The sequence below is a fragment of the Aulonocara sp. 'chitande type north' Nkhata Bay genome, linkage group LG3, assembly GCF_057382095.1.
Source record: "Aulonocara sp. 'chitande type north' Nkhata Bay isolate Kocher_YH1m ecotype deep benthic linkage group LG3, A_spYH_male_GT1.1, whole genome shotgun sequence".
NCBI classification, from domain to species: Eukaryota; Metazoa; Chordata; class Actinopteri; order Cichliformes; family Cichlidae; genus Aulonocara; species Aulonocara sp. 'chitande type north' Nkhata Bay.
Window position 1 is genome coordinate 77,755,889 of NC_141346.1, and position 26,216 is coordinate 77,782,104.

General features: G+C 42.5%; 3 protein-coding genes across 3 annotated transcripts in view; 1 reads left to right on the forward strand and 2 right to left on the reverse strand.

Moving 5' to 3' along the window:
* Window positions 1-26,216, reverse strand: part of LOC147337090 (protein NLRC3-like) — a 290,822-nt gene that overhangs the window by 210,837 nt on the left and 53,769 nt on the right. The gene's annotated exons all lie outside the window — the stretch shown is intronic.
* LOC147337094 (uncharacterized) lies at window positions 855-16,004 on the reverse strand. Its single transcript, XM_086285749.1, has 4 exons — window positions 13,163-16,004; window positions 7,207-7,312; window positions 2,315-3,583; window positions 855-1,989 (listed from the first exon to the last, which is right to left on the reverse strand). Exons 2-4 carry the CDS (start codon window positions 7,222-7,224, stop codon window positions 1,297-1,299), a joined length of 1,980 nt encoding a protein of 659 aa, XP_086141875.1. The 5' UTR covers window positions 7,225-7,312; window positions 13,163-16,004; the 3' UTR covers window positions 855-1,296.
* On the forward strand, window positions 9,080-10,206 carry LOC147337095 (uncharacterized). The gene is given in 2 exon segments (XM_086266045.1): window positions 9,080-10,133; window positions 10,136-10,206. Coding segments are annotated over 2 exon segments (1,125 nt in total).

Sequence of the window (26,216 nt, forward strand, 5' to 3'; positions counted from 1 at the left end):
AATAACAATAATAAAAACAAAAGCTCTCAGATCCATCAAACCAAGCAGCAGAAAGAACAATAACTGAAGAGAAAACTTTAACCTTGTAGACTTCATTATGTTCCAGCTGCTCGACAGACGCTGTGACCTCGAACTTAAGCAGGTCGTAACGTATGTGCAGCTCAATAACAGCTCAATGCTCTCCGCAGGAGTAGTCCAGCAGTAGAAATCAGTCCAATAACAAGGTGTGTAACATCTAGCAGGGTGACAGAAAAACCCAGGGTAACTTCTAAGGACCTCAACGTCTCTCTCACATTGTGTTTTTTAAACATGCTTCCATTTGTCACTTCAGTCTTTACTCTGAAATACAGGAAGAGAAATCATGGCTGAAACAATTTCTCATGAAACCAGGGGTGTGGTCCAACAGTCAGTTTGGTGAGGAAGGTTCCTAACTGAGAGAAGTGACCCAGAAGTATCTGTGTAGCAGCCACAATGAATCCAGATCATGAGCTTTATTAACTGATCAAAGTCTCTTCTTTCATCTTCTGTATCATTCAGTTTGCATTGGTAATGCCCATTATTGTAATGCTTTTTTAAGACGAGCAAAACTTTATTTCACTTTGGGTTAGCTGGGATAAGTGATGGATGGAGGGAATTTTACTTCAGCCACAGAAATCCTAAACAGGAAGGAGGAGCAGAGTTACAGTGGATCACTATCCAGCAGGGAAACAAGGTTTATTTCAATTTCTTGGCCATGAGTGAGATTTACTGAGTGGGCAAATAGGGAGACGACACCATCAGATCCCGAGCCCTCCATGTGTTAATCAAGAGACGGCTGCTGTGCTACATCCATAAATAATGAATAAATTAGGAGCTAAAGCTGAAAGGACAGTTTATTTGTACCATCTTCACGTGAACACATTCAAGAACATCACAGATGAAGAAAGATTAAAAACTTCCACACTACATAAAGCAAGAAAAATAGTTTTTCTTTCAGGTGGTTTCAGAAAAACAGAAACATCAAACATCTCCAAGACTCTCTTTGAAAGAACTAAAAACCTTTGTTCTCATGGTCCAATCATGAGTGAACTCCCCGATGAAGCCTTGTGTGCTAAAACATGTCAGAGTTTTAAAGGTTAAACATGAGTTTCCAAAACGTTTTGCTGGAGAACAATGAACTATTTGACTGAGTTTCAATCATTTACAGACGAGCAAAACCAGGACAGAGAAAAAAGGACAAAACTGACTCAGTAAAACAACAGAAAAGAAGATCCCATGTAGATCTGTATTATGTAGAAGTTCAGCCCAGCAACCAGTTCAGTTCAACACAAGTTTAAATGATTCTATCTGAACTCTGTGGAGCCTGATCTCAAGCTGTTTGAGTCTGACACAGAAACCAGAGGATCTTTCTGTGTCTTCAGATTCACTGTGATCCAGTGATGGGAGTGATTTCAGCCCTGAGTGATCGCGCTGATGTTTGCACAGAGCAGACAATGAGGTGAATGTTTGGGCACATTGGTAACAGTGAAACAGTTTATTAGTAACGTGGGATCGTTTGTGTGCAGAGTATGAACTGAGATTCCTGAAGCTCTTGTCACACTGGTCACAGCTGTAGTTTCCTTCCATGTGTGTACGTTCATGAATGTTACGATTACCTGACCGTGAGAAGCTTCTCTCACAGTGTCTGCACTTGTGTGGTTTCTCTCCTGTGTGGACTCGTTTGTGTGATTTAAGCTCACCTTCAGTGGTGAAGGATGACCCACACTGATCACAGAGGTGCTTTTTAACCCCACTGTGAATCAGTTCATGTTGTTTTAACTCACTTGATGTGGTGAAGCTTCTCCCACATTCTTTGCAGTATTTCAGTTTGTCTCCAGTGTGTCTACGTTGATGTACTTTTAGGGTCTTTTGCTGACTGAAAGTTTTTCCACAGAGGTCACAATGAAAGTCTTTCCCACCACCACAGTGATGACAGGGTTGAGAACTGGATCCATCTGTGTCGCTCTGCTTCTAAACAAAGACACAAAGACAGTGTAAGTCAGTCCTTCAACATTCGTATCCTGAACGTCGCCTGAAATAAAGAGCATCTCTGCAGACGTCCAACTACATTTGACTGTTTCAGTTAACACACTCAGTTTACTGGGCTGCAATAACTACAATACTACCACCATAATACTACAGTAATACTAAAATCATAACTGAAAGGAAAATCTGAATAATCACTCAGAGCTGCTTTTCCATGCAGTAGAATTGCTAACATGCTAACACAGTTTAATGAGCAGAGTTGTTCCAAACAGTCAGGCTAAAATGACAAGATAACAATATAAATATATACCTCACAGTAGCTGCACTTGTAGAGTCTCTTTCTGGTGTGGATCTGTTGGTGTCGTCTCAGGTGATGTGGAGCTTTAAAAGTCTTCTCACACAGGTCACATCGATAAGGTCTCTCCTCAGTGTGGGTAAACATGTGTCGTTGTAAGTGTGCGTCTGTTGTAAAGTATTTGCCACACTGTTCACAGCAGTACACATCATGTCTGGTGTGAATGCGTAGGTGTGTATTTCGGTACCCTCTCTGGCTGAAGGTTTTTCCACAGATGTCACAGCTGTATGCCTTAATTCCAGAGTGGGTAACTAGATGACTCTGTAAGTGGCTACTTTGAGTAAAAGCTCTGCCACACTGATCACAGCTGTACGCTTTAACTCCACTGTGGATGAGTTGGTGTTCTTTTAGGGAACGCTTGAAGGAAAAAGACTTTCCACACAAGTCACAGCTGAACGGTCTCTCTCCAGTGTGGATGACCTGATGCTGTTTTAGTGAAGCCGTCACAGTAAAACCCTTCCCACAGTCGTCACAGCTGTATGGCTTAATTCCAGAGTGGGTAACTAGATGACTCTGTAAGTGGCTACTGCGAGTAAAAGCTCTGCCACACTGATCACAGCTGTACGCTTTAACTCCACTGTGGACGAGTTGGTGTTCTTTTAGGTGACCCTTCAAGGAAAAAGACTTTCCACACTCGTCACAGCTGAACGGTCTCTCTCCAGTGTGGATGACCTGATGCCGTTTTAGTTTAGCCCTCACAGTAAAACCCTTCCCACACTCGTCACAGCTGTATGGCTTAATTTCAGAGTGGGTAACTAGATGACTCTGTAAGCTTCTACTGCGAGTAAAAGCTCTGCCACACTGATCACAGCTGTACGCTTTAACTCCACTGTGGATGAGTTGGTGTTCTTTTAGGTAACCCTTCAAGGAAAAAGACTTTCCACACTCGTCACAGCTGTATGCCTTAATTCCAGAGTGGGTAACTAGATGACTCTGTAAGTGGCTACTGTGAGTAAAAGCTCTGCCACACTGATCACAGCTGTACGCTTTAACTCCACTGTGGATGAGTTGGTGTGTTTTTAGGTAACCCTTCCTGGAAAAAGACTTTCCACACAAGTCACAGCTGAACGGTCTCTCTCCAGTGTGGATGACCTGATGCCGTTTTAGTGAAGCCTTCAGAGTAAACTCCATCCCACACTCGTCACAGGTGTGTTTTTTCTCTCCCTTTCTTCTGTGAGGTTTGTCGGCCTCCTGAGAGCACTGACTTCTGGCTCCATGTTGGTCCTGCAGTGACAGAGATACAAACAGAGGCAGTGAGTGAAATGCAGTCGTGGAACAAACTCAACCTTCAAACTCCATTAACACTAGTTTTAAACCTGAAGGTGGAGCGTGGCACCAAACACCTTAAAGGTCTCTTATCCCCACCTGCTGGTAGTTCTAACACATTACATCCAACCTGCTGTTAAAGATAATTCATGACTGTTCAAACACTAAAACCACACACACACACACACACACACACACACACACACACACACACACACACACACACACACACACTATTTTATAATTTAGATTATTTTGTTGTTTCCTATTACATATTTCTATAATTTGTATAGATTTATACAGAATTATTCAGTGATAATAAATCCTATGTTTGTTTATTCGAAAGGAACCCCGTTAGCTTCCACAACAGATGTTACTCGTCTTCCGTCAAATACTCACATAAAATATTACACAATAAAGTGGATTCAAGATATCCACATAATTTCACTCTTACATCCACAGTGAGGTTTCACAATTGTTCAAATATAAGCAATCAATAATAATAATATCAATAACATTGAGGCACATCACACAAATTTCAAAAACAAATCATGTCTTACAATATTTACAACAACTAAAAGCTCTGTAAATCGGCTTTTAAGTGTTCATTGAAGTTTTGAATAATTCTCTAATTTTTTAAGGCAACTTATTCCACTTAAAAGTTGCTCTAAATGTAACAGTTTTACAAAACGTTACTTTTAACTCGAGCATTTACTAAATTGCAGTTTGTTGAAAACTGTGTAATATGATGATGTATTTCATCTGGATACTGCAGCTGAGCAGAATAAATGTGGTGTGTTTAACAGAATTGCTTTCTTTAGAACTACAAGTAAGCCATAGAATATTTTAGCCTGTACAGGAAGCCAAGAAAGGTTATTATGCATTTGATCAATATTAGTATAGTATGAACATCTTCACACTAATCTGGACGCCTTATTCTGGACTAACTGAAGTCTGTTAAGATCTGTCTTATTAGCTGCTGACCAAATGATTGAACAATACTCCAGATGAGACATTACTAGTGCATTAATGACATCTTTCATAATGAAGAAGTGATACACAAAGAGCATTTCATAGCCATAGCTATGCCTTGTCGGCAGAGTTATGTGACATTAGTGATGTTTGTACTTTCAGCGTTAACTTGGTTTTAAAGCCTTTAAAATATACGCCGTTCAATAGTCGACCTTAATCTGACAGAGAATGTGATGATTTTGTGGATAATTAAAGTCAGTCATATATCCACAAACACAACAAGCTGAAAGTCAGTGATGCTGCTCGGTTTGCAGTCCTGAACATCACGGCACAAGCAGGATTCACTGCACTGTTAATGTTAGCTGTGTTATATTGCTGCCTCTGTTCGGTGGTGTCGAGCCAAACGCACTTTAACGTGTGTTTGAACGAGCTGACGGTTCACTCGTTAAGCTGAAAGAAAGATGCTTTAATCACAGCAGTCACACATGTGTCCACTGCACCATCTGGAACTCTTCTTGTTTACACTCGTAATAACACAAACACTAAATCCTGCTTCTCTGGTGCTGTTGTGTAGCAGTGTGTACACCTGAGACTGTCACCTGTCTGTCTGTCCTGCACTCTCTCTCTGTTTCTTTCTCTCTGATTGTGGAATAAAAGTATGAACATGTGTTTATAAGTTACACTTGTGTCTGAATCCTGCAGCTTATCACACATTTGATTTCCATGTGTGACGACTGCAAGTGTCCAGAGTGAGGACAGACTGAGGGAGCCACTGCTGCACATCATCTGTGAGGCTTTGCAGCCCTGATGATCCACCAGGACAAACTCAGCAGTGTGTGAGGAAGAGGAGGAGGAAGAGCCAGCAGCAGCTGACAGATGGAGAGAATAGACAGACTGTTCCCTGTTTGTGAAGGACTGCTAGGAAAGTTTAACATAACTGTCTGTGCTGAATCCGTCTTATTAGGTAATGTTCAAATAATGTGATCATCCCAGTGTTTCCAGTGTGGGAGAAAGTACTCAGGGCCTTCAAGTTACACACTATGAAAGGCAGCAACAAGTTTAATGTTCAGAAACCTAAAGTCTGTATCAGCAGCAGGATGGAGCTAAAAATAAATGTTGGTTTCAGTTCTATGAAGCTTTGAGTATTTTGGATCAGTAGCTGCTGTGTTTGTTGCATCATATTGCTGTAACTGTTTATATGCTTTATATATTCTGAGCTAAGTTGATCTATAGTGTTACATCATATTCTATAAGGATGTTATGTGTTTGTAGACTTTCTGCCCAGTTTGACCCATTTAGCAGAAGTCAGCCTGTTTAAGGCTCTGATATCTATTCTGTGTGACTTACAGCAGTTATGACATGGTCTGATTTTCTCACCCAATAAAGGAATATTTCATATATCAGTCTACTCTTCATTCTATCAGACACAGTTATCACAGCTCGTACATTTGCTTTTTACACATATATGTAAGCATTCAGCCACATTTAGTACCAACATATTAAATGAACAATATTTGTCTCTTATATATGACACATCTGTATACACACTGTCACAGATACTTGTCTGTGAGTGAAGTGATTAATATGATAACTATAATATTGGCCATATTATATTTACATTACCACAGTGAGATGACTTTAGTCTCATGAACAACATCAGCTAATTGTTATTTACAGCTAATCTTAAACGACTGTTCAGCACAGAAATGAAGCCCAACAATCATGTTTCACAGTCCTGTGGTCTCAGCCTCAGATACTCATCAAATCACACAGAGCTCATGTAGAAACAAATGAACTAAATATGTTCTCCTTCATTTCTGTCAAACAAAGCTGTATGAAACGTTTCCAGCTGTTAGTATCATGGTTGCTAGGCAACCTGGGCAGCGCGACGGAGGCTAGACGTCCCATTTCACGAGCCTACGAGCCTCGCACTTCGGCCTTAGCGGTCTTTGAGTACGCGGCCCTTGAGGACTTTAAAGCTGCAGAACCTGAATCGGGATACAGCCATGATGATCTCCAGCCTCGTGCTCGCCAACATTCTCACCTGAGTTAAGAAGACGATCACTGAAATGGTCTCAGCAGATCCTTTGATGACAGCAATGAAATGCAGTGGTAAGGCTTTTTGGGGATTAAGTTCGTTTTCATGGCAAAGAAGGACGATGCAGTTCATCTGATCACTCCTCATAACATTCTGGAGTGCAGGCAAAATGCTATTATAAAAACTTAAGCAGCAACTTCTCCAGGTTCCAATATTTATGCAATTCTCAAACCTTTTGGCCACGACTGTATAACCTCTTCTGAAGTTTAGTGGATATTATACATGGTTATGCTCAGGATGTGTCGGCCAGTTTCCACTGGAAACGCCTTTTGGTTAAACTGTCAGCGAGGAATTTGCATTTGCACTGTTACATTTTTATATAACTTTAATGCACATAAACAACAGCTGCTTGTTTCAGTGAAAATACATTGATGGGTTTTTAATAAAGTTGTGCAGCTGTAAAGTATTTTGTCTGGTGTCAATTCTATCGTCAGCTACATCGTTATGGCAAATGTTCAAATGTATATGGTGATAAATATCTTTGGTCATATGGTCCTGCTCTGTCTGTCACCTTCTGTGTTGAGCTCATTGTTTCCTCTGTAGTGGCTGAGCTGAGTCCAAGTAGCTGAAAATGTTCCTCTGCTGCTCCGTCAGACTCTCCTCCTCCTGCTGATCAGCTGGGACACAAAACAGATCTTTGTTAGGCTCCACACTGCACTGAAGAGTCAAAGTGTCTCATATGTTCATCTGACAAGTAAAAGAACACATTTTTGTTTCCCGAGGTGGGCAACTTGTTGGAAACAAACACAAAAGCTTTGAGCACTGATACCTGCCATTGCTGGCATTGAAAGATGCAACGCCAGCAATGTGGATTGTCAAGACTCAAACCAATCATCAAGCAAAGACAACAGGGATCATTTGTTTCTGTTTATTTAGCATTCACAGCATTTGTAGTTGCCTTCTGTGCAGGGGAAGTCCACGCACACTGTGTGGTACCGCCATCCGCAGAAGGTGCATTCAACCTCTGTAAGAGAAACGAGATTGTCTGAGACTGAAATGATATTCACTAAAGAAGTGGTGATTTGTAAAACTTCACATTTTGATCCGGGACGTACTCTGCATGAAAACAAGCGCTCACTCTTCCTACTCAACAAATCACAAGGGCGGAGCCTTATACCACGTGATACAGAAGCTGTGCCGTGTGATGCTAAAATTAGCAGGGAAAAAACAACGGAGAGCACGTCAGGGATGACGAGAAAGTGACAGGAGAAAATCCGTCCGGGTCAACCACCCAAACATCAATAACGGGAACCTTATACAGCGCTTCCCTATACACGTCAAACTCCCGCAGGCACAAAGACATCACGGAGGCTATCACTTATCACCTGACCAAAGATATGTGTAACGGTCTTTTGCATTTGATGTTTGTTGCATTTGATATTTGTTAAGCTGTATGTCTGGATTTTGTTCCTTTGCGCCCTCTGGTGGTGAACTGTGCAGGGTACAGCTTTGCTGTTTGGGTCTCCACCCAGCAACTTTTCTTTTGCTAGCGCACATGGTGTCTGCATGCTGCAACTCACAGTTAGCTCCACACATGGAGAAAATATTGTTTAAAGAGTGAAAATAATTGACGAAGAAGATGGAAGATAAGGCAATAAGGCCATAAAGCTCTATTTAGCACTTCCTGGATGTCAGCTCACGAGGTTTGTGTATTTTAAATGGTTTATTTTCTGTAATTAAGGATTTTTTTGATTGATTGACACTATGTACAAGAGCGCATTTTGATGTGATGTTTTTGTTTTATTGTTTTGTCCGTGAGCAGTTCTCACGGGTTGCCAAGACCAGAATAAACCCTGTTTTATAACTACATCGTGCGTACGTCAATCCTTGAGGGTGCTACAGTGAGAACTCCGCTCTGCACGGGTAGATGAAGGACGCAGCCCCGCAGGAAATTCAGGTGCCCCGAAAATAAGTGTTGCCTCAGTTAAAGGACTCAATATAATTAACCACAAGAAAGAGAAATAAAAAGGAAAAGGACTGTAAAATTAATTAAGATAAGTTTCCTTTTATAAATAAACAAAGGACTGAAATATTTCTTCTTTTTTCTTTCCTTCTCATTGTTTACATTTCTGCTGTTCAAGTGACTGATATTCATACAGTGTTAAGTTAATGTTGTGATGAGTAACCTGTGCATCGTGCATATGGTGGGCTTCAGCAGTTGCTGTAAGAAACAGTATTACTGGCTTGGAGAAGAGATGTAATGTGAGTTAAGTATACATGTTAAGTGATGTTTAAGGAGTAATAGTAATTACTGTGCTTTAAAGTTGTAACAGTAAATGAAGATTAATATTCATTTGCTCCTCAACTAACAAATCAAATTTAAGCTGCTGCACCTTTACATTAAGGCTAAGTAAGATACACAAAAAACCCAAACCCCTCCAACAATGGCAGAGTTTGAGGCTAATCCAGAAGTCAGTGAAAAGGGTGATGTGGAACAACTTTCTGCAGATGAGCAACTACAAGCAGTTGAAGGCACAGCTGATGATGTTTCTACTACCTCACAAAGAGCACGACAGAGCCAACGAGTCCGTACATTGACGGAAAAGGGCAAAGAACTGTACGGTGAGCACATAAAGAAGGCTGCACATCGTTTCAGTGTGCGCTATGAGAAGTGGAAGGTTGTCATTAAGAATGCCAAAGGAGCTATAGATGGTCAATGCTCAAAGGATCTGCTACAAGAACATGTTTCCAAGGTTTTGAGTGCTTCTAAGGATGTGAATGCAGCCTATGATGACTTGAGACGTATTGAATCTCCAGATAGTGACACAAGACGAAGGATGGATACGTGTGAAGCCATAACAAAGACAATTATCAAATCTGTAAGAAAGTGTCCAAGCCCAAGTAATGCGGAGGTTCAAAGAGATGAAGAACTTTGGAAGGACACTGAGTCTTCATCTAAATACGTAGCCTCAGATGTGAAAAGTCAAAGGGATGAAAAATGGAAGGAGACTGAGTCTATGCCTAAGTTAGAAGCCTCAGACAGGATGAGTGTTAAGTCACACCACACTAAGCTCTCTTCTCATTCGAGGGTTTCCTCTAGACACTCCAGCCGGCTCTCGGCTAAAAGACAAGATGCAGCTGCTGAAGTTGCAGCAAATGAGGCTGCTCTCCAAGTTCTGCTTGAACAAGAAATCCATATGAAGGAAATTGAAAGGCAAGAAGCAGAAATAGCACAAAGACAAAAGGCTCTAGAAGCTAAGCGCAGAGAAGTAGAGCGACTTGAGACTGTAAAAAAGCTGAATGCAGCAAAGGCTCGACAGCGAGTGTATGAACAAAGTGAAGGTTCAGATGAAGAAATATACAACCTACTTCACCACAGATCTGATAAAAATGAAGTCAAGTCTGAAAACAATGACCAGCATATGAAACGGTGTTCCTCGCCACGAAATGTGACACCGCACCAAGAGGTGAACACAGAAGATCTGGTCAAAGCATTTGCAGTGTCTCTTAATGCAAGTCGTCTTCCGGTACCAGAGCCAACAATATTCAGTGGCGACCCTATCAGATATAATGATTGGAAAATTTCCTTTCAGACTCTGATTGACAGGAAAAATATACCAACTGAAGAGAAGACTTATTATCTGAGGAAATATGTAAGTGGACCTGCAAGGAAGGCAATAGAAGGCTACTTCCCGCTTGGCACAGAGTCTGCATACTATGCAGCATGGACAGTTCTCGTAGAGAGGTATGGAAATCCCTTCCTCGTAGCAAAGGCCTTCAGAGACAAACTTGACGCATGGCCTAAGATAAGCTCTAAAGGCAGTATGGAACTTCAAGCATTTGCTGACTTCCTTTGCTGCTGTAAGACAGCCATGTCGCAAATGAAGGGGCTTGAAGTGCTCAATGACTGCAATGAAAACCAAAAAATGCTCGCAAAACTTCCAGATTGGCTTACTTCAAGGTAGAACAGAAAGGTTACAGAAGTGCAAGAAGAGACTCACACCTTTCCAAGCTTCAGCCAATTCGTAGATTTCATCTCACGGGAAGCCAAAATTGCCTGTAATCCCATAACATCTCTCTTTGCTCTGAAGCCAAGTGAAACTGAAGGGGCAAAAACAACAAGGAACAGAGGCAATGGAGCAAAGGTGCTAGCAACTAACTCAAATGATAGGACTGTTAGTGCTAGTTGTGTGTACTGTGAAAGGTCGAGTCACAGCCTACTTAAGTGTAGAAGGTTCATAAATGAGAGCATTGTTGAGAGACTAAAGTTTGTTCAAGACAAGAAGTTATGTTTTGGCTGTCTGAACTCTGGTCATCGCTCCAAGGATTGCGAAGGGAGAGAAACCTGTGACACATGTAATAAAAGACATCCAACATGTCTTCATGACAATCGCACGAAGGAAGACAGAACAAGGAGAAATCCACACAAGAACAGTGACAGGACAAGACAAACGAACGCAGATGTCTCACAAGACAACAGTGTCACACCAACAACAAGTGAAGCGACTTCTAACAGAGTCACACAGAATGTTGACGACACTCACACATCTTCCATTATTCCAGTATGGGTGTCAACCAAAGGTGAGCCAGCGCATGAAATTCTTGTGTACGTGCTCCTTGATACACAGAGCGATACGACCTTTATTCTTGAAGAAACGGCACAAGCTCTGCATATCAAAGGTGAATCGACTCAGCTAAAGCTCACTACTATGTCTTCAAGAAACACAGTTGTGTCCTGTCGCAAGTTCTCAGGTCTACAAGTCAGAGGGTTCTACTCAAATAAGACCATTTCCCTACCAGTGACGTATGCCAGAGACTTTATTCCCGCAAACCGAGATCACATTCCATCGCCTGCAACAGCTAAGGCATGGTCTCATCTTGACTGCATTGCAAGTGAGATCGCTCCACTACAAAGCTGTGATGTTGGTCTGCTGATTGGGTACAACTGCCCCCAAGCACTTGTTCCTTGTGAGGTTGTGTCTGGAAAGGAAAATCAGCCGTTTGTGCAAAGAACTGATCTGGGATGGAGTATTGTGGGTTATGGCAATCCATGTCTCGATTATGGAGACGCCTTCGGAATAAGTCACCAAGTCATTGTGAAGGAAGTGGTGCCTGACATTAATCCCTCTTTAAATCTCACCAACAAGGTTCACTATGTCTACAGAACTCAAATAAAGGAAATGATCTCTCCCACAGAGGTCCTAAAGATGTTGAAGTCTGACTTTGTTGAGAAAGCACCAGAAGACACAAAGGTCTCTCAAGAAGATCTCAAATTTTTAACAAAGATGAAGGCCGGCATTAGGCACAAGGAGGATGGTCATTTTGAAATGCCACTCCCATTTAAGAGTGAAAGGCCGAACCTGCCAAACAACAAGGTATGTGCTATTCATCACCTCAAATGTTTAGAAAAAAGGCTCAAGAGTAACAAGCAGTACTACATGGACTATAAGAAATTCATGAATGACATCTTAGCCCATGGAGATGCTGAAAAGGTCACAGAGCAAGACATTGACAAGACACCAGTATGGTACATCCCACATCATGGTGTGTATCATCCACAAAAACCCGGAAAGATTCGTGTCGTCTTTGATGCCTCTGCCAAGTTCCAAGGCGCTTCCTTAAATGACCATCTCCTCACTGGTCCAGAGCTAACAAACACCTTGCTCGGAGTCTTGTGTCGCTTCCGAAGAGGCCCAGTGGCTTTCATGTGTGACATCGAACGCATGTTCCACCAATTCCATGTGCATGCTTGTGACCAAGATTACCTACGGTTCTTGTGGTGGGAGAACGGTGACCTTGAAACTCCATTCACTGTCTACAGGATGAAGGTACACCTATTTGGAGCAGCATCTTCTCCAGGTTGTGCCAACTATGGCCTCAAGCATCTTGCAGCTGAAGGGGAAGGAAGTTTTAATGAAGAAACCATCAAGTTCATCAAAACCAACTTCTATGTTGATGACGGACTAGCAAGTGTTGACACTGAAGATCAGGCAATACAGCTGGTTAATGAAGCACGCAAACTCTGCAGCATGGGCAAACTTCGGTTGCACAAGTTCATCTCAAACAGCACCAAAGTTCTAGCTTCGCTTCCGAAAGAAGAATGCGCTGCAGCTCCCAAAGAGCTAGATATGGCACTCGGTGAAGTACACATGGAAAGAGCACTTGGCGTACAATGGTGTGTGGCATCAGATCAATTTCAGTTCAGAGTAGTTGTTAAGGACAAACCACTCACCAGAAGAGGAGTATTGGCCACAGTCGCCTCTGTGTTCAATCCACTTGGGTTTGTGTCACCTTTCATTCTGCTGGGAAAGCAGATTTTGCAACAAATGTGTCGAGATAAACTCAGCCAGGATGATAACTTACCTGACAGACTTCGACCTCAGTGGGAGTATTGGTTGCGTGACCTGGGAAACCTTGCAGACGTAAAGGTTCACAGATGCTACATTCCTTCGACCTTCAAGGCACAGCACTACGAACTTCATCATTTTTCTGATGCAAGTGCATCTGGATATGGAATGTGCACTTACCTCAGAGCAGTAAGCACAACTGGTGAAGTCCACTGCTCATTGGTGATGGGAAGATCAAGAGTTCCACCAACCAAAGTCACAACTATACCTCGGCTTGAGTTGTCGGCGGCCGTTGTTGCTGTGCGCACTGGTGACATGCTGAAAAAGGAATTGGAAATGGAAATTTCAGAAGAAAGGTATTGGACTGACTCGAAGGTGGTACTCGGATATGTCAGCAATGAAGCCAGAAGATTTCATGTGTTTGTTGCAAACCGAGTGGAACGCATCAAACAAAGCACAGATTCAACCCAATGGAGGTATGTAACTTCCGAAGATAATCCGGCAGACCACGCCTCAAGAGGTCTCACAGCAGAACAACTTGTAGCATCAAACTGGTTCAAAGGCCCAGACCTCCTTTGGCAGAAGATCATACCCAGTGGGGAAATTAAGGTGGGAGAGTTATCAACCAGTGACCCGGAGGTTAAGAAGGTTCAAGTCCACAAGATACAAGGGGAGGAACAAAGGTCACTGTTAGATCGCTTACACAAGTTTTCCGACTGGTCGAGGATGATTAAGGCAGTTGCTAGACTCAAGCGCTATGTGAAAGAAGCAAAGGATCACAAGAGTAGATCACACGACATCAGTAGTGTAACAAGAGAGAAAGGAAGCAGAGTTAACAATCATAAAGATGGTTCAAGAAACAGCCTTTGCTCAAACTTCGAGCTAACAGATTCTGGATTCTTGGATGCAGCAAGATCGTGTCATCTTACATCTATAAATGTGTAAAATGCAGAAGGTTCAGAAGGCGCACAGAGCAGCAGAAGATGGCAGACCTCCCAGAGGATCGGATGGAGACCACACCGCCATTCACCTACTGTGGGATGGACTGCTTTGGTCCTTTTTATGTCAAAGAAGGCCGCAAGGAGCTAAAGCGTTATGGCTTGCTAATCACTTGCATGTGCTCCAGAGCAGTGCATCTTGAAATGCTTGACGATCTCTCTACAGATTCCCTCATCAACTCATTACGTGCATTCATGGCCATCAGAGGTACAGTTCGTCAGATAAGATGTGATCAAGGCACGAATTTTGTCGGCACTAGAAATGAGTTTATTGGAGCATTTAAGGAAATGGATCAAGCCAAGCTAGGGAAACTGGACTGTGAGTTTCTCATGTACACCCCAGCATCTAGTCATATGGGTTGTGTCTGGGAAAGACAAATTCGCACCATAAGAAGTGTTCTCATGTCCATTCTGGAACAATCAGCCAAACAACTCGACAGCTCCTCTCTGAGGACATTCCTGTATGAAGTCATGGCAGTGATTAATAGCAGACCATTGACTACTGACCAACTATGTGATCCATCAAACCCAGAACCTTTAACACCGAATCACATACTAACCATGAAGTCCACAATCATCTCTCCACCTCCAGGAAGGTTTGTGAAAGAAGATCTTTATCTCCGTAAGAGGTGGCGTCATGTTCAACTACTTGCCAACACTTTCTGGACAAGGTGGAAAAAGGAGTATTTGTTAAATCTTCAAGGAAGACAGAAGTGGACCAAAGAGCACAGAAATGCTAAGATCAATGATGTTGTCCTCCTGAAGGATGAGATAACTCCACGCAACCAGTGGAAGTTGGCAAGGATCATTGAAGTGTATCCTGGAAAGGATGGAAAAGTGAGGAAGGTGAAATTGCTGCTGAGTGATCCAACCCTGGATAGAGCAGGAAAACGTAACTCCAAACCTGTGCACCTGGAAAGACCCATTCAGAAGACAGTCATTCTGATGGAAGCGGAAGACGATTCTCCACCGCACTCTGCTTAAAGGATAATTCACGATAGTTCATTCAAAAGCCGTTCATTAGTTCATAGGCAATACTTTATTCTTTTTAATCACAAGTGATTGGTGGGAGTGTAACGGTCTTTTGCATTTGATGTTTGTTGCATTTGATATTTGTTAAGCTGTATGTCTGGATTTTGTTCCTTTGCACCCTCTGGTGGTGAACTGTGTAGGGTACAGTTTTGCTGTTTGGGTCTCCACCCAGCCACTTTTCTTTTGCTAGCACACATGGTGTCTGCATGCTGCAACTCACAGTTAGCTCCACACATGGAGAAAATATTGTTTAAAGAGTGAAAATAATTGACGAAGAAGATGGAAGATAAGGCAATAAGGCCATAAAGCTCTATTTAGCACCTCCTGGATGTCAGCTCACGAGGTTTGTGTATTTTAAATGGTTTATTTTCTGTAATTAAGGATTTTTTTGATTGATTGACACTACGTACAAGAGCGCATTTTGATGTGATGTTTTTGTTTTATTGTTTTGTCCGTGAGCAGTTCTCACGGGTTGCCAAGACCAGAATAAACCCTGTTTTATAACTACATCGTGCGTACGTCAATCCTTGAGGATTGACAATATGGCTCCCATCAACACTGTGCAAAACGAGGGATTTAGGAAAACGATCAACACCCTAGACAAACGCTACACAGTGCCGTCCCGCAACTATTTTTCTATTGTTGCACTACCTGCTCTGTACACGCAGCGTCGAGCAACGGTGGAGACGGAATTTCAAGCAAGACAACATTTTGCTGCAACAACAAAACGTGAGACATTTGTTGTTTTTATGTTTATTTGTTGTTATGAGAGAATCATGATCTCAATTCTAAGCCAAAAAATCGTGATTCTCATTTTATGCAAAATCGTGCAGCCCTAACATTAACACAAAACTATTGTTTCACCAGAGAAACACACATGAAGAGAGAGAGAGAGACAATAACAGCTACCAAACAGTCGTCATAATTCGTCACACAATGAGAAAAGGACAAATCAACAAGTAACAATGACTAATTAATATTAAAATCTGTAACATAATGTATTGTTTGGAGTTTAGTCTGATTGGTTCAGGATGAGCTGCCATTATCCAATCACACGTCTGCTTACCTGCATCTTTTCTCTTTTTTCTAACCTGAACACCTGATGGCTTTGAACTTTTGTTGTCCATCTTCCATTGGTTTGAATTTTGCGCTCCAGTACAAACACAAATCCCCCAACCCGAGGATCAGCACAATTAACCTAACAGCAGGAACGTACAGAGGGGGGGGGGGGGGGGGGGGGGGGGCTACAGGGGCTTGAGCACCCGCCCCTTTCCTGATGGTGCCCAAGGTGCCCTTTTGTTGAGGCAACTTTTTTTTTTTAATTATTATTATTATTTTTTAATGTGTGTGTGTGTGTGTGTGTGTGTGTGTGTGTGTGTGTGTGTGTGTGGGTGTGTGTGTGTGCAGAGTGATATATGAAATGATGGGATGGAAGAAGAGAAGCAAAGAGTGATTCACAGGCAGAGCCTAAATTATTTCTCACAGTTTTTTGTTGCCTTATGGTTCCAAGCGCTGTCACCAATCTTTGCATTTTGTTATTATCTCATGACACTTGTTTAATCAGCTACCATCTCTCCTGTGGACTTTTTAATGTCTACAGTCTCAGACCAACACAGCCCTGCCCTCATAGCTGGACTGGCCATCGGGCATACCGGGCACTTGCCCGGTGGGCCGCTGGCGATTTTTTGTTTTTATGGGCCGACCGTTTTTTTTTTTTTGTTTTGTTTTTTTTTTGGGAAGGGTATAAACAATGAAAGGTGTTGGATTGGCCAATTGGTCATGATCGACTCTGGGCTGGACCAATTACAGCCGAGGAGGTCGGATGCACCCTCCCCCATGTTTAGCAATCTTATAGACGAACTAAAGAAAATGGAGAACAAAAAAAGGAAAGGAGGTGCCGAAAAAATTAGGGCCAAAAAGAAACAAGCCCTTCAGGCAGACGCTGCCAAATGTGTGAAAATTACTGAATTGTTTGGTGGTAGCTATGGCATAGCTTCCATAGATTTAGCAAGATCAGCAAGTGGTGGAGGCCAGCAGGTGGATGAAGGAAAGGGGAGGCAGGAGGAGGAGAGACCCGAGGCGGCCGCCGGTCATAGTGGCAGAGGAACTGAACTTCAGGTAAGAAGTTATGACCTGCTGTCTATCTGTGTCAGATATAAACTAATTTTAGTTGTAGTTTGTTTTCGTTGTGGTGACTTTATACAGTCGCTTAGAATAACTCGTACAGCGTAACTAGCATGACGGAGTTTATATACTGCTGGGCGGGTGCTATGAAGTTACTGATAGTAAATTTTATTTTATGCTTAAGGTTAGTTTCTCAAACTTCTCAAAGTCTTAACAAATTGTGCCAATCCATGTTGCACCAGCTGATTTATCATCAAAAGTGGAGAAGTCTGTGACAGAGGAGACAGAAGAGCAGCAGAGAGAGATGGAAGAGCAAGAGAGAGAGATGGAAGAGCAAGAGAGAGAGATGGAAGAGCAAGAGAGAGAGAGAGATGGAAGAGCAAGAGAGAGAGATGGAAGGGCAAGAGAGAGAGATGGAGCAAGAGAGAGAGATGGAAGGGCAAGAGAGAGAGATGGAAGAGCAGGAGAGAGAGAGATGGAAGAGCAGGAGAGAGAGAGATGGAAGAGCAAGAGAGAGAGATGGAAGAGCAAGAGAGAGAGAGAGATGGAAGAGCAAGAGAGAGAGAGAGATGGAAGAGCAAGAGAGAGAGATGGAAGGGCAAGAGAGAGAGATGGAAGAGTAAGAGAGAGAGATGGAAGAGCAAGAGAGAGAGATGGAAGGGCAAGAGAGAGAGATGGAAGAGCAGGAGAGAGAGATGGAAGAGCAAGAGAGAGAGATGGAAGGGCAAGAGAGAGAGATGGAAGAGCAGGAGAGAGAGATGGAAGAGCAAGAGAGAGAGATGGAAGAGCAGGAGAGAGAGAGATGGAAGAGCAAGAGAGAGAGATGGAAGAGCAAGAGAGAGAGATGGAAGGGCAAGAGAGAGAGATGGAGCAAGAGAGAGAGATGGAAGAGCAAGAGAGAGAGATGGAAGAGCAAGAGAGAGAGATGGAAGGGCAAGAGAGAGAGATGGAAGAGCAGGAGAGAGAGAGATGGAAGAGCAGGAGAGAGAGATGGAAGAGCAAGAGAGAGAGATGGAAGAGCAGGAGAGAGAGATGGAAGAGCAAGAGAGAGAGATGGAAGGGCAAGAGAGAGAGATGGAAGAGCAGGAGAGAGAGATGGAAGAGCAAGAGAGAGAGATGGAAGAGCAGGAGAGAGAGAGATGGAAGAGCAGGAGAGAGAGATGGAAGAGCAAGAGAGAGAGATGGAAGAGCAAGAGAGAGAGATGGAAGAGCAGGAGAGAGAGAGATGGAAGAGCAGGAGAGAGAGATGGAAGAGCAAGAGAGAGAGATGAAAGAGCAAGAGAGAGAGATGGAAGAGCAAGAGAGAGAGATGGAAGGGCAAGAGAGAGAGATGGAAGAGCAGGAGAGAGAGATGGAAGAGCAAGAGAGAGAGATGGAAGAGCAAGAGAGAGAGAGATGGAGCAAGAGAGAGATGGAAGAGCAAGAGAGAGAGATGGAAGAGCAAGAGAGAGAGAGATGGAGCAAGAGAGAGAGATGGAAGAGCAAGAGAGAGAGAGATGGAAGAGCAAGAGAGAGAGAGAGAGATGGAAGAGCAGGAGAGAGAGAGATGGAAGAGCAGGAGAGAGAGATGGAAGAGCAAGAGAGAGAGAGATGGAAGAGCAAGAGAGAGAGAGAGATGGAAGAGCAGGAGAGAGAGAGATGGAAGAGCAGGAGAGAGAGATGGAAGAGCAAGAGAGAGAGATGGAAGAGCAAGAGAGAGAGATGGAAGAGCAAGAGAGAGAGATGGAAGGGCAAGAGAGAGAGATGGAAGGGCAAGAGAGAGAGATGGAGCAAGAGAGAGAGATGGAAGAGCAAGAGAGAGAGATGGAAGAGCAAGAGAGAGAGATGGAAGAGCAGGAGAGAGAGATGGAAGAGCAGGAGAGAGAGATGGAAGAGCAAGAGAGAGAGATGGAAGAGCAGGAGAGAGAGATGGAAGAGCAAGAGAGAGAGATGGAAGAGCAGGAGAGAGAGAAGAGCAAGAGAGAGAGATGGAAGAGCAGGAGAGAGAGATGGAAGAGCAAGAGAGAGAGATGGAAGAGCAGGAGAGAGAGAAGAGCAAGAGAGAGAGATGGAAGAGCAAGAGAGAGAGATGGAAGAGCAAGAGAGAGAGATGGAAGAGCAAGAGAGAGAGATGGAGCAAGAGAGAGAGAGATGGAGCAAGAGAGAGATGGAAGAGCAAGAGAGAGAGATGGAAGAGCAAGAGAGTGAGAGCCAGGGCATCGATGACTTTGCTCGCCCTGAACCTGCCATATTACAGGCCTTCTTAGATTACCACCCACAGCAGAACAGTAGCAGTGCAGTTGTGATGAGGGTGTTCAGCTGTAAAGATGGCACCAACAGGAAGTGGCTTACTTATTGCAAAGAACGCCATTTATTGTTCTGCTTTGTGTGTCTGGCATTTGCAAGGCTGACTGACACCAGCACATTTATAACAGGCATGAGTGACTGGCGACATATACATCTGCGCACAGAGGAGCATGAAAAGAGCACTACACACCAGACCTGTGCTGAAGCTTTTTTCTTAAGGTGCTCAAAAGGCAACATCAGGAGCTTGTTTGCTGGCAGTCAGTTGTCAGCTCACAGAGCACAAGTGAAAAAGAGACGGCAAGTTTTAGAGCGTATAGTGGATGTGATCAAAGTACTTGGGAAGAGGGGACTCAGCTATAGGCATGTGGAGAATGAGGCTGCATACACTTTAGGTGATAACACCATCGATCATGGTAACTTTCTGGAACTGATTGTGTTATTAGGCAAGTATGATATGTGCCTTGGAGAACATTTGAATGACTGCATTGAAAAAAGCAAGAAGTTGCATCAGACCAGTGGATCAAGAGGTAGAGGATCTCTCATCACCCTACTCTCCAAAACAACTGTCAACTCAGTGATTGATGCACTTGGCCATCTCCTTCAAGAGAGCATCGCCAGTGATGTCCAGAAAGCTGGGATGTTTTCTGTTCAGCTAGACACAACCCAAGACATCACAGGTTATGATCAGTGTTCAGTAATCATCAGGTATGTTACTGAGTCTGTGCAGGAGAGGCTTGTCTCCATAGTGAGGTGCGAAGCATCCACGGGGCAGTACTTTGTAAACTTGCTTTCCGGAGTTTTAGAGCATCTGAATCTAGACAAGGCCATGTGCATTGGGAATGCAACAGATGGTGCTTCAAATATGCAGGGCCAGTACAAAGGCTTTTCAGCACTTATGACTGCCCAGTCTCCAACTCATGTGCATGTGTGGTGCTATGCACACATACTTAATCTTGTGATTGCTGACACAACACAAAGTGTCATTGAAAGTGGATCACTCTTTAATTTACTTAATGACATAGCTGTGTTCATCAAGGAGTCCCATCACAGGGTTAATCTGTGGGAGAAACAAACCGAAAACACAAGACACAGACGCCTCAGTCCAATAGGTGAGACACGGTGGTGGGCCAAGCATGATGCCCTCCAGAAAATCTTTGGACATTTTGGAAAACCAGATGATGGCCTCTTCGTTGATGTAGTGCTGACGATGGAAGCCATTGAAAAGAGGGAAAAAGAAAAGCCAGCTGTTTGTGTCAAAGCACGAGGCTTTAAAGAGTGTCTCTTGAAGCATGAAACTGTGTTAACAGCACAGATATTTCTTAGAGTGTTTGAGCAACAACTCCTCTGTCAAAGTACCTCCAGTCAAAGGGGATGGACATTCTCTCTGCCCATCATATGGTGACTGCCACACAAGATGGCCTCAAAAGTATTGCCAGGGACTTTCCAACTGTGAAGACAGCTGCAGACACATTTGTGAAACAGACAAATCAAAAACTAGAGGAGAGGGAGAACAACACAGACATGGAAGTGGAGGCTGAACTACCTAAAAAGAGAGCCAAAAGGAGAAAAGGCATGGCCGGAGAGATGCCTGAAGATGAGTTGCAAATCAATGCTGAGAAATCATATGAGGTGAAAGTGCACAACATCATCCTGGACACAGTTATTGAAGCAATCCACAGACGATTTGTCATACATGGCCCTCTTCTTGCCGATTTGGCATGGTTGGACCCCAGGAAGTTTAGCCAGGTCAGAACAGTTTCTCTTCCAAGTAATGCATTTCAGAACCTCAGCGCCTGTCTACTTAAATTTGACAGCAGGGCTACAGTTAATAACCTTCAGTCAGAACTGAAACGTTTTGCTGAACAGTGGGAAAGGCTTAAGACATCACATGTAGATGAGTACACGACCAGAACAGCAAAGGACAGATCTGAAGAATGGGACGAAGAAATTGAAATTGTGACCGAAAGCTGTGGTTCTTGCAAAAATTGCCCACTGTGCTGCTATCAAATACTCAGGCGGTTCAACATGCTGTCTGATGCCTATCGTCTCCTTGGGCTGGCATACAAGTACCTGCTGACCCTCTCCCTCACTCAGGTTGCCTGTGAAAGAACGTTCTCTACACTCAAGTTCATTAAAAGCAGACTCCGAAGCAGCCTGTCTGCAAACAAGCTGGAGATGTTTATGCTGATGGCCACTGAAAAGGACATTCTCATGTCATTGGACTCTGACATGGTCATTGACAGGGTAGCTGAGAAGAGTGACCTGCTGAGAAAGCTCCTTTTGTAACCTGGTGAGGTGAAATAAAAATGAGCAAAACATTCCTAATTATCTATTGTTAATATTAGATTCAGCTTTATTGTTATTGCCTAAATGAATACATTTAGTATCTACCTTCACTTCAAACAAGTCAAGTGATTGGTAAATGCTTAGAATTTGTCCATCTTAATAGACAGAATAAATATGAGATTGGAGTATTAGGCATTTATAAACATATATTCTTACAGTCTTAATCTGTCATTGTTTCATTTCAGATGCTGTCAGTCATTTTAGGAGGACTGAAGTGTGTTCATTTTAAGTAAGTACTATATGGAATATGATTCAACCATTTTTCTAGAGTAAGCATACCAGTACTGTCATCGTCTGAAAAAATCTATTAAGTACAATTCTTTCTCAACCTTCACTGTCTGTCCTTTCACTTCATAAAGGTTTCCATGTCTTAAGATATGTTCAGTGTTGCTGCTGTGGAAGTGTTGTAGGTGACCTTTTATTGATGAGTGAATAGTCTTTGGTGATACAATTCAATCATAATCTGTCCTTTATAGATTTTAATATTCATCTAATCTTTATTCCTTTCTGTCCTGTTTGTCAGGGTCTGATCATACATTGTTTGTTTAAGAGGTTCGAGACCATTCAACTTTTTAAGTTCATCAACGTAAGTACTAGTGTATATGATTTCTCTAATTCCTTTCTGGAATAAAGATGCCAGTACTGTGATCATCTGAGCAAGTCCATCAATTGCCATTCACAGTTCTTTGTCCTTTCACTTGTGTCCTGTTTTTCAGGGTCCCATATAATTTCTTCAGAAGTAAGTACTGTATATGATGCCAGTATTTTCCCATATTTTCTAGATACTGTATTAGTACTGTGTGTAAAATGCCATCAAAAACTCAATTAAGTGTTATTCTTATTCTTCTTTCTCACCTTTCTTTCTCTGTCTCCTTTCATATTTAAAGGTTGCTGTGTTAGCAAAATATATTGTGCTACCATGCTGTTTTCTATTGTTTTGGTAAATAAATACTTTATGAAAATATCCCTAAATCTGTCATTTATTAATTTTAATATTAATTAATGATCATGTCTCACCTCTAGTGTTCTTGGTCTTAATTTCAGGTTTCTACCATGTGTTGTAGATAGTTCAGGAGGTTAACTCTACCAAGCAGTCTTTTTGTTTCCGCTATGTACTGTTTAAAATCCCGAATAGGGAGAATGGTGTAGGTTTAACTTTATTAGATTGATACATATATCCCAACAAGGCAGTGTACATCAAAGCAGTTGTTTTCATGCAAAGGCTTTATGGTTTTTCCTATAGCGATTGACAGACCACGTGACTTTGCGCATTGCATGCCGGGAACTCCTGGCAAAACAATCCAAGTACCGCATCAAATACAAGCATTTGCAATTGCAGCACTGCAAAACGTTCATTCTCCGGTTCCAATACCTTCTTGTTTTATCTTTGCCGCACAAAAAAGGAATGTACAAAACGACGGAGAACAATGCCGGTCCGTACAAAGACAGACTCGACGAAAAGACAAAGAAAAGATACGAGGAAAAATCAAAGGAGTGAAAGGGTCAGACCCTTACGAGCACACAGAGGGACAAAAGACGTTAGCGTGCTGCCCAACTTTCACCACGCTCAGATTTATAATTATACGGTTCTTGGAGTGAGTGCATACACTCATGAAGTTTAGTAACTTCAGGTCACTGCAACAAGCCCAGGTACAGTTTACCGACGGATGGGTGCAGGACCTTGAAATGCACCGAAAGACCATCGTACGAACAAAGGTACGTTTACCTTTGTTCGTCTCACAAATCGTCGTCATAAATACACATTCGTTAACCGTGTATTAATATAACCTTTGAGCTCAACGGTAATTAATTAGTAGTGGAAAAATAATTGTAATATTTGAGCCATTTCTGCTGTCCAACTACTTCTTAAAAAATACATTTTTAATGTTAATTAGATTTTTTTTTACGGCATAAATAAAGGTTATATAAAAGTCACTGCCAAAGACTGATTGCGGCTTCTACCTTGTTACACTAATGTTGTTTGTAGCTCAGTATGACTTTATGTCATCCATGAGGGATGCATTTGACATATGTTTCACATATTATAGCCCAACAAGTTACTTATAGCAATTTAAATACGAGCAATCAGTTTCTTTGCAAATACCGGAAATCAGTTTTTGGCAGACAATCACTTTTTGGCACAACACCGGCTATTGCAGTTAATAATACAGCAGCTTCTTGTCATTTTTTGTGTTTCTTTTTATCGCTGTGTGACTGAGTTCAATTGAAAGCCTGTATGCGCTAGTACCGCTTGCCAAAAGTTCCCAGAATCCTTTGCGGTTTTATCCATGAATGACGTCACATTTTTGGTGGGCCGGTCTCCAGTCAAAATGCCCGGGCCGATTTTTTGTCCCAGTCCAGCCCTGCCTGCCCTCCAGCACTATCCACAGCAACCCCTCAACAGCAACATTGTACCCATCAGGTAAAGCATCGGCTACGTTTGCTTTGCCTTGTTGCTCATATTAGATTCTTGATGAAAGTGTGTTGTTGTTATTCAGCCTGGTTCAATGTGCCCCTTTTTAACTTTGAGCACCCGCCCCTTTAAACCTCTCTGCACGGCCCTGCCTAACAGACCTACACCTTAGTTCACAGATTCACTTTGTCTAAGGTTGATTTCTGGGATTTCACACAACCCAGGATTCAGATCGTGAATCCATGATGGGCTTGGATTTACATCATTATAAATGAAATGTGCTCTACTTGGAAGCAGCCGGCCCCGCCCCTTTTGACGGGTTGTGTGAGACTTTAAATCATCAAACTGTAAATTATAAATTAAATTGTTATTGATCCTTTACCCCGAGTCCTAAAGTGTAGATTTATTTTCTTACTCTTCTTATATTTATTGTTTGTTTACTTGCACCGCTGTAACTGCAGCCTCGTCGTCTCGTCTCTCTATATGCTGGACTGTCTGTAGCGGAGATGACAATAAAGTTTACTTTGACTTCAGCAGCGCGCAGGCGCACCGAGGGCTCTCGCGCTCACTTTATAGAATTTAGAAAAAACATGGGTGCAGATTATAAGTCTGTATCATAATATCTGTTGTGTTGTTTTTATTTTGTTTTGCGAGTTGGTTATTAGATGCCGCTCCAGCCAGCCAGAGACTCCCCGCCGCCCCGCCCTCTCCTCCCTGTGCCGCCAGCAGCAGGCGCACCTCGCAAACGGAGGGCGCCCTTACTCCCAGCAAATGGCTGATAGAAAACCGATCGGTGCCTACGAATTTCCCAATATGCGCTGGCATGACGTCGGGGAAGCATGGGTACGACCGATTATTTTATTTTTTTCTTGCCCGTGATGCCCCCCCCACCACGATGCATTCTATTGGTTTGCACACTTACACACACCCAGCTGTGGTTTCCTGTTTTGCTGGACTCTGGAGAGCCCCGCCTTTAACGCTCTTCTCTCACAGAGAGCAACAGAAAACTTGGAAAAACTCCAGATTGACTGAACTCAGTTCAAAGTTACCTTGACACCTTTAGATGTGAGAGGTAGTGATGGTCCGCTTGAAGCTGACGCTCCGGTGCGTGTGTCAGAAAGATCAACGCGCTGCTTCAGAAGCACCGTGTCGAGGCTTGATTCGTTTGGCCAGAGTCACGTGATCAGTGACGTCTGAAGCTTCGTTTAGAACGTACCTTTTTTTAAATCGAACTTTATTGAAACACAATGAGTATACAACATACAAACAGATGAAGTTTACAAAAGAACAGAACATGAACATACAGAACCAGGAGTAAAAAAATGATGATATGAGTAGGCGAAAAAAATCAACATATAAATATTGTTCTGAGAGGCTTTTTGTTGGTTGAGTCTGAAATTGATTGTATGTACAATTCATATCCTTATAAAAAGGCAGAAATATGGTGTTTTATTAATAAACTTACATTTATGGATATAAAATAGCTAAAAGTATTAACAAATTTTTTATAAAAAAACATTTATCATTCTTCCTGGGGAACTTAAAGAAAAGGAATAAAACATTTTCCCATCGTAAAGAAAACTCCCTTAAAATATAGACAATAACAAAACTGCTAAATTCTTCCAGAATCTCTGTGTAGAGGAACCAAAAGAGATGTGCCACAGTTTCTGGATGATCCCCACAGAAAGTTCAATTAGTATTTATGTCTCTTTTAAATGTTACCATATAGTGACTGGCTGGGTCACATTTATGAAGAATTTTATATGAGATTTCCTTCACCTTGTTCACAATTAGATATTTATGGGATCATCCAGACTGTCTTCCAGGTGATATCTGGAACATGTCGGTTCCAGTAAGATATTCTATATATGGGAGAGACATGATATCTTCTTGGAATAAACTACGTATTCTCTTATTGCTGTTACCAAGTTCCTGTGAAAAGCAGATTTTTCCCACTGCTGACTCAGCTGGATCAGGGAGAGTGACTGAGGCAGATATTGAGCTGTCAGTGTTTTTATATAACATTAAAGTCCCT

Bases quoted from the DNA above. Each gene is read 5' to 3' on its own strand.
- LOC147337094 (XM_086285749.1), bottom strand. The intron at 1,990-2,314 runs GTATATATTTAT...GTCTTTGTTTAG, and splicing joins ACAAGTGCAGCTACTGTGAG to AAGCAGAGCGACACAGATGG.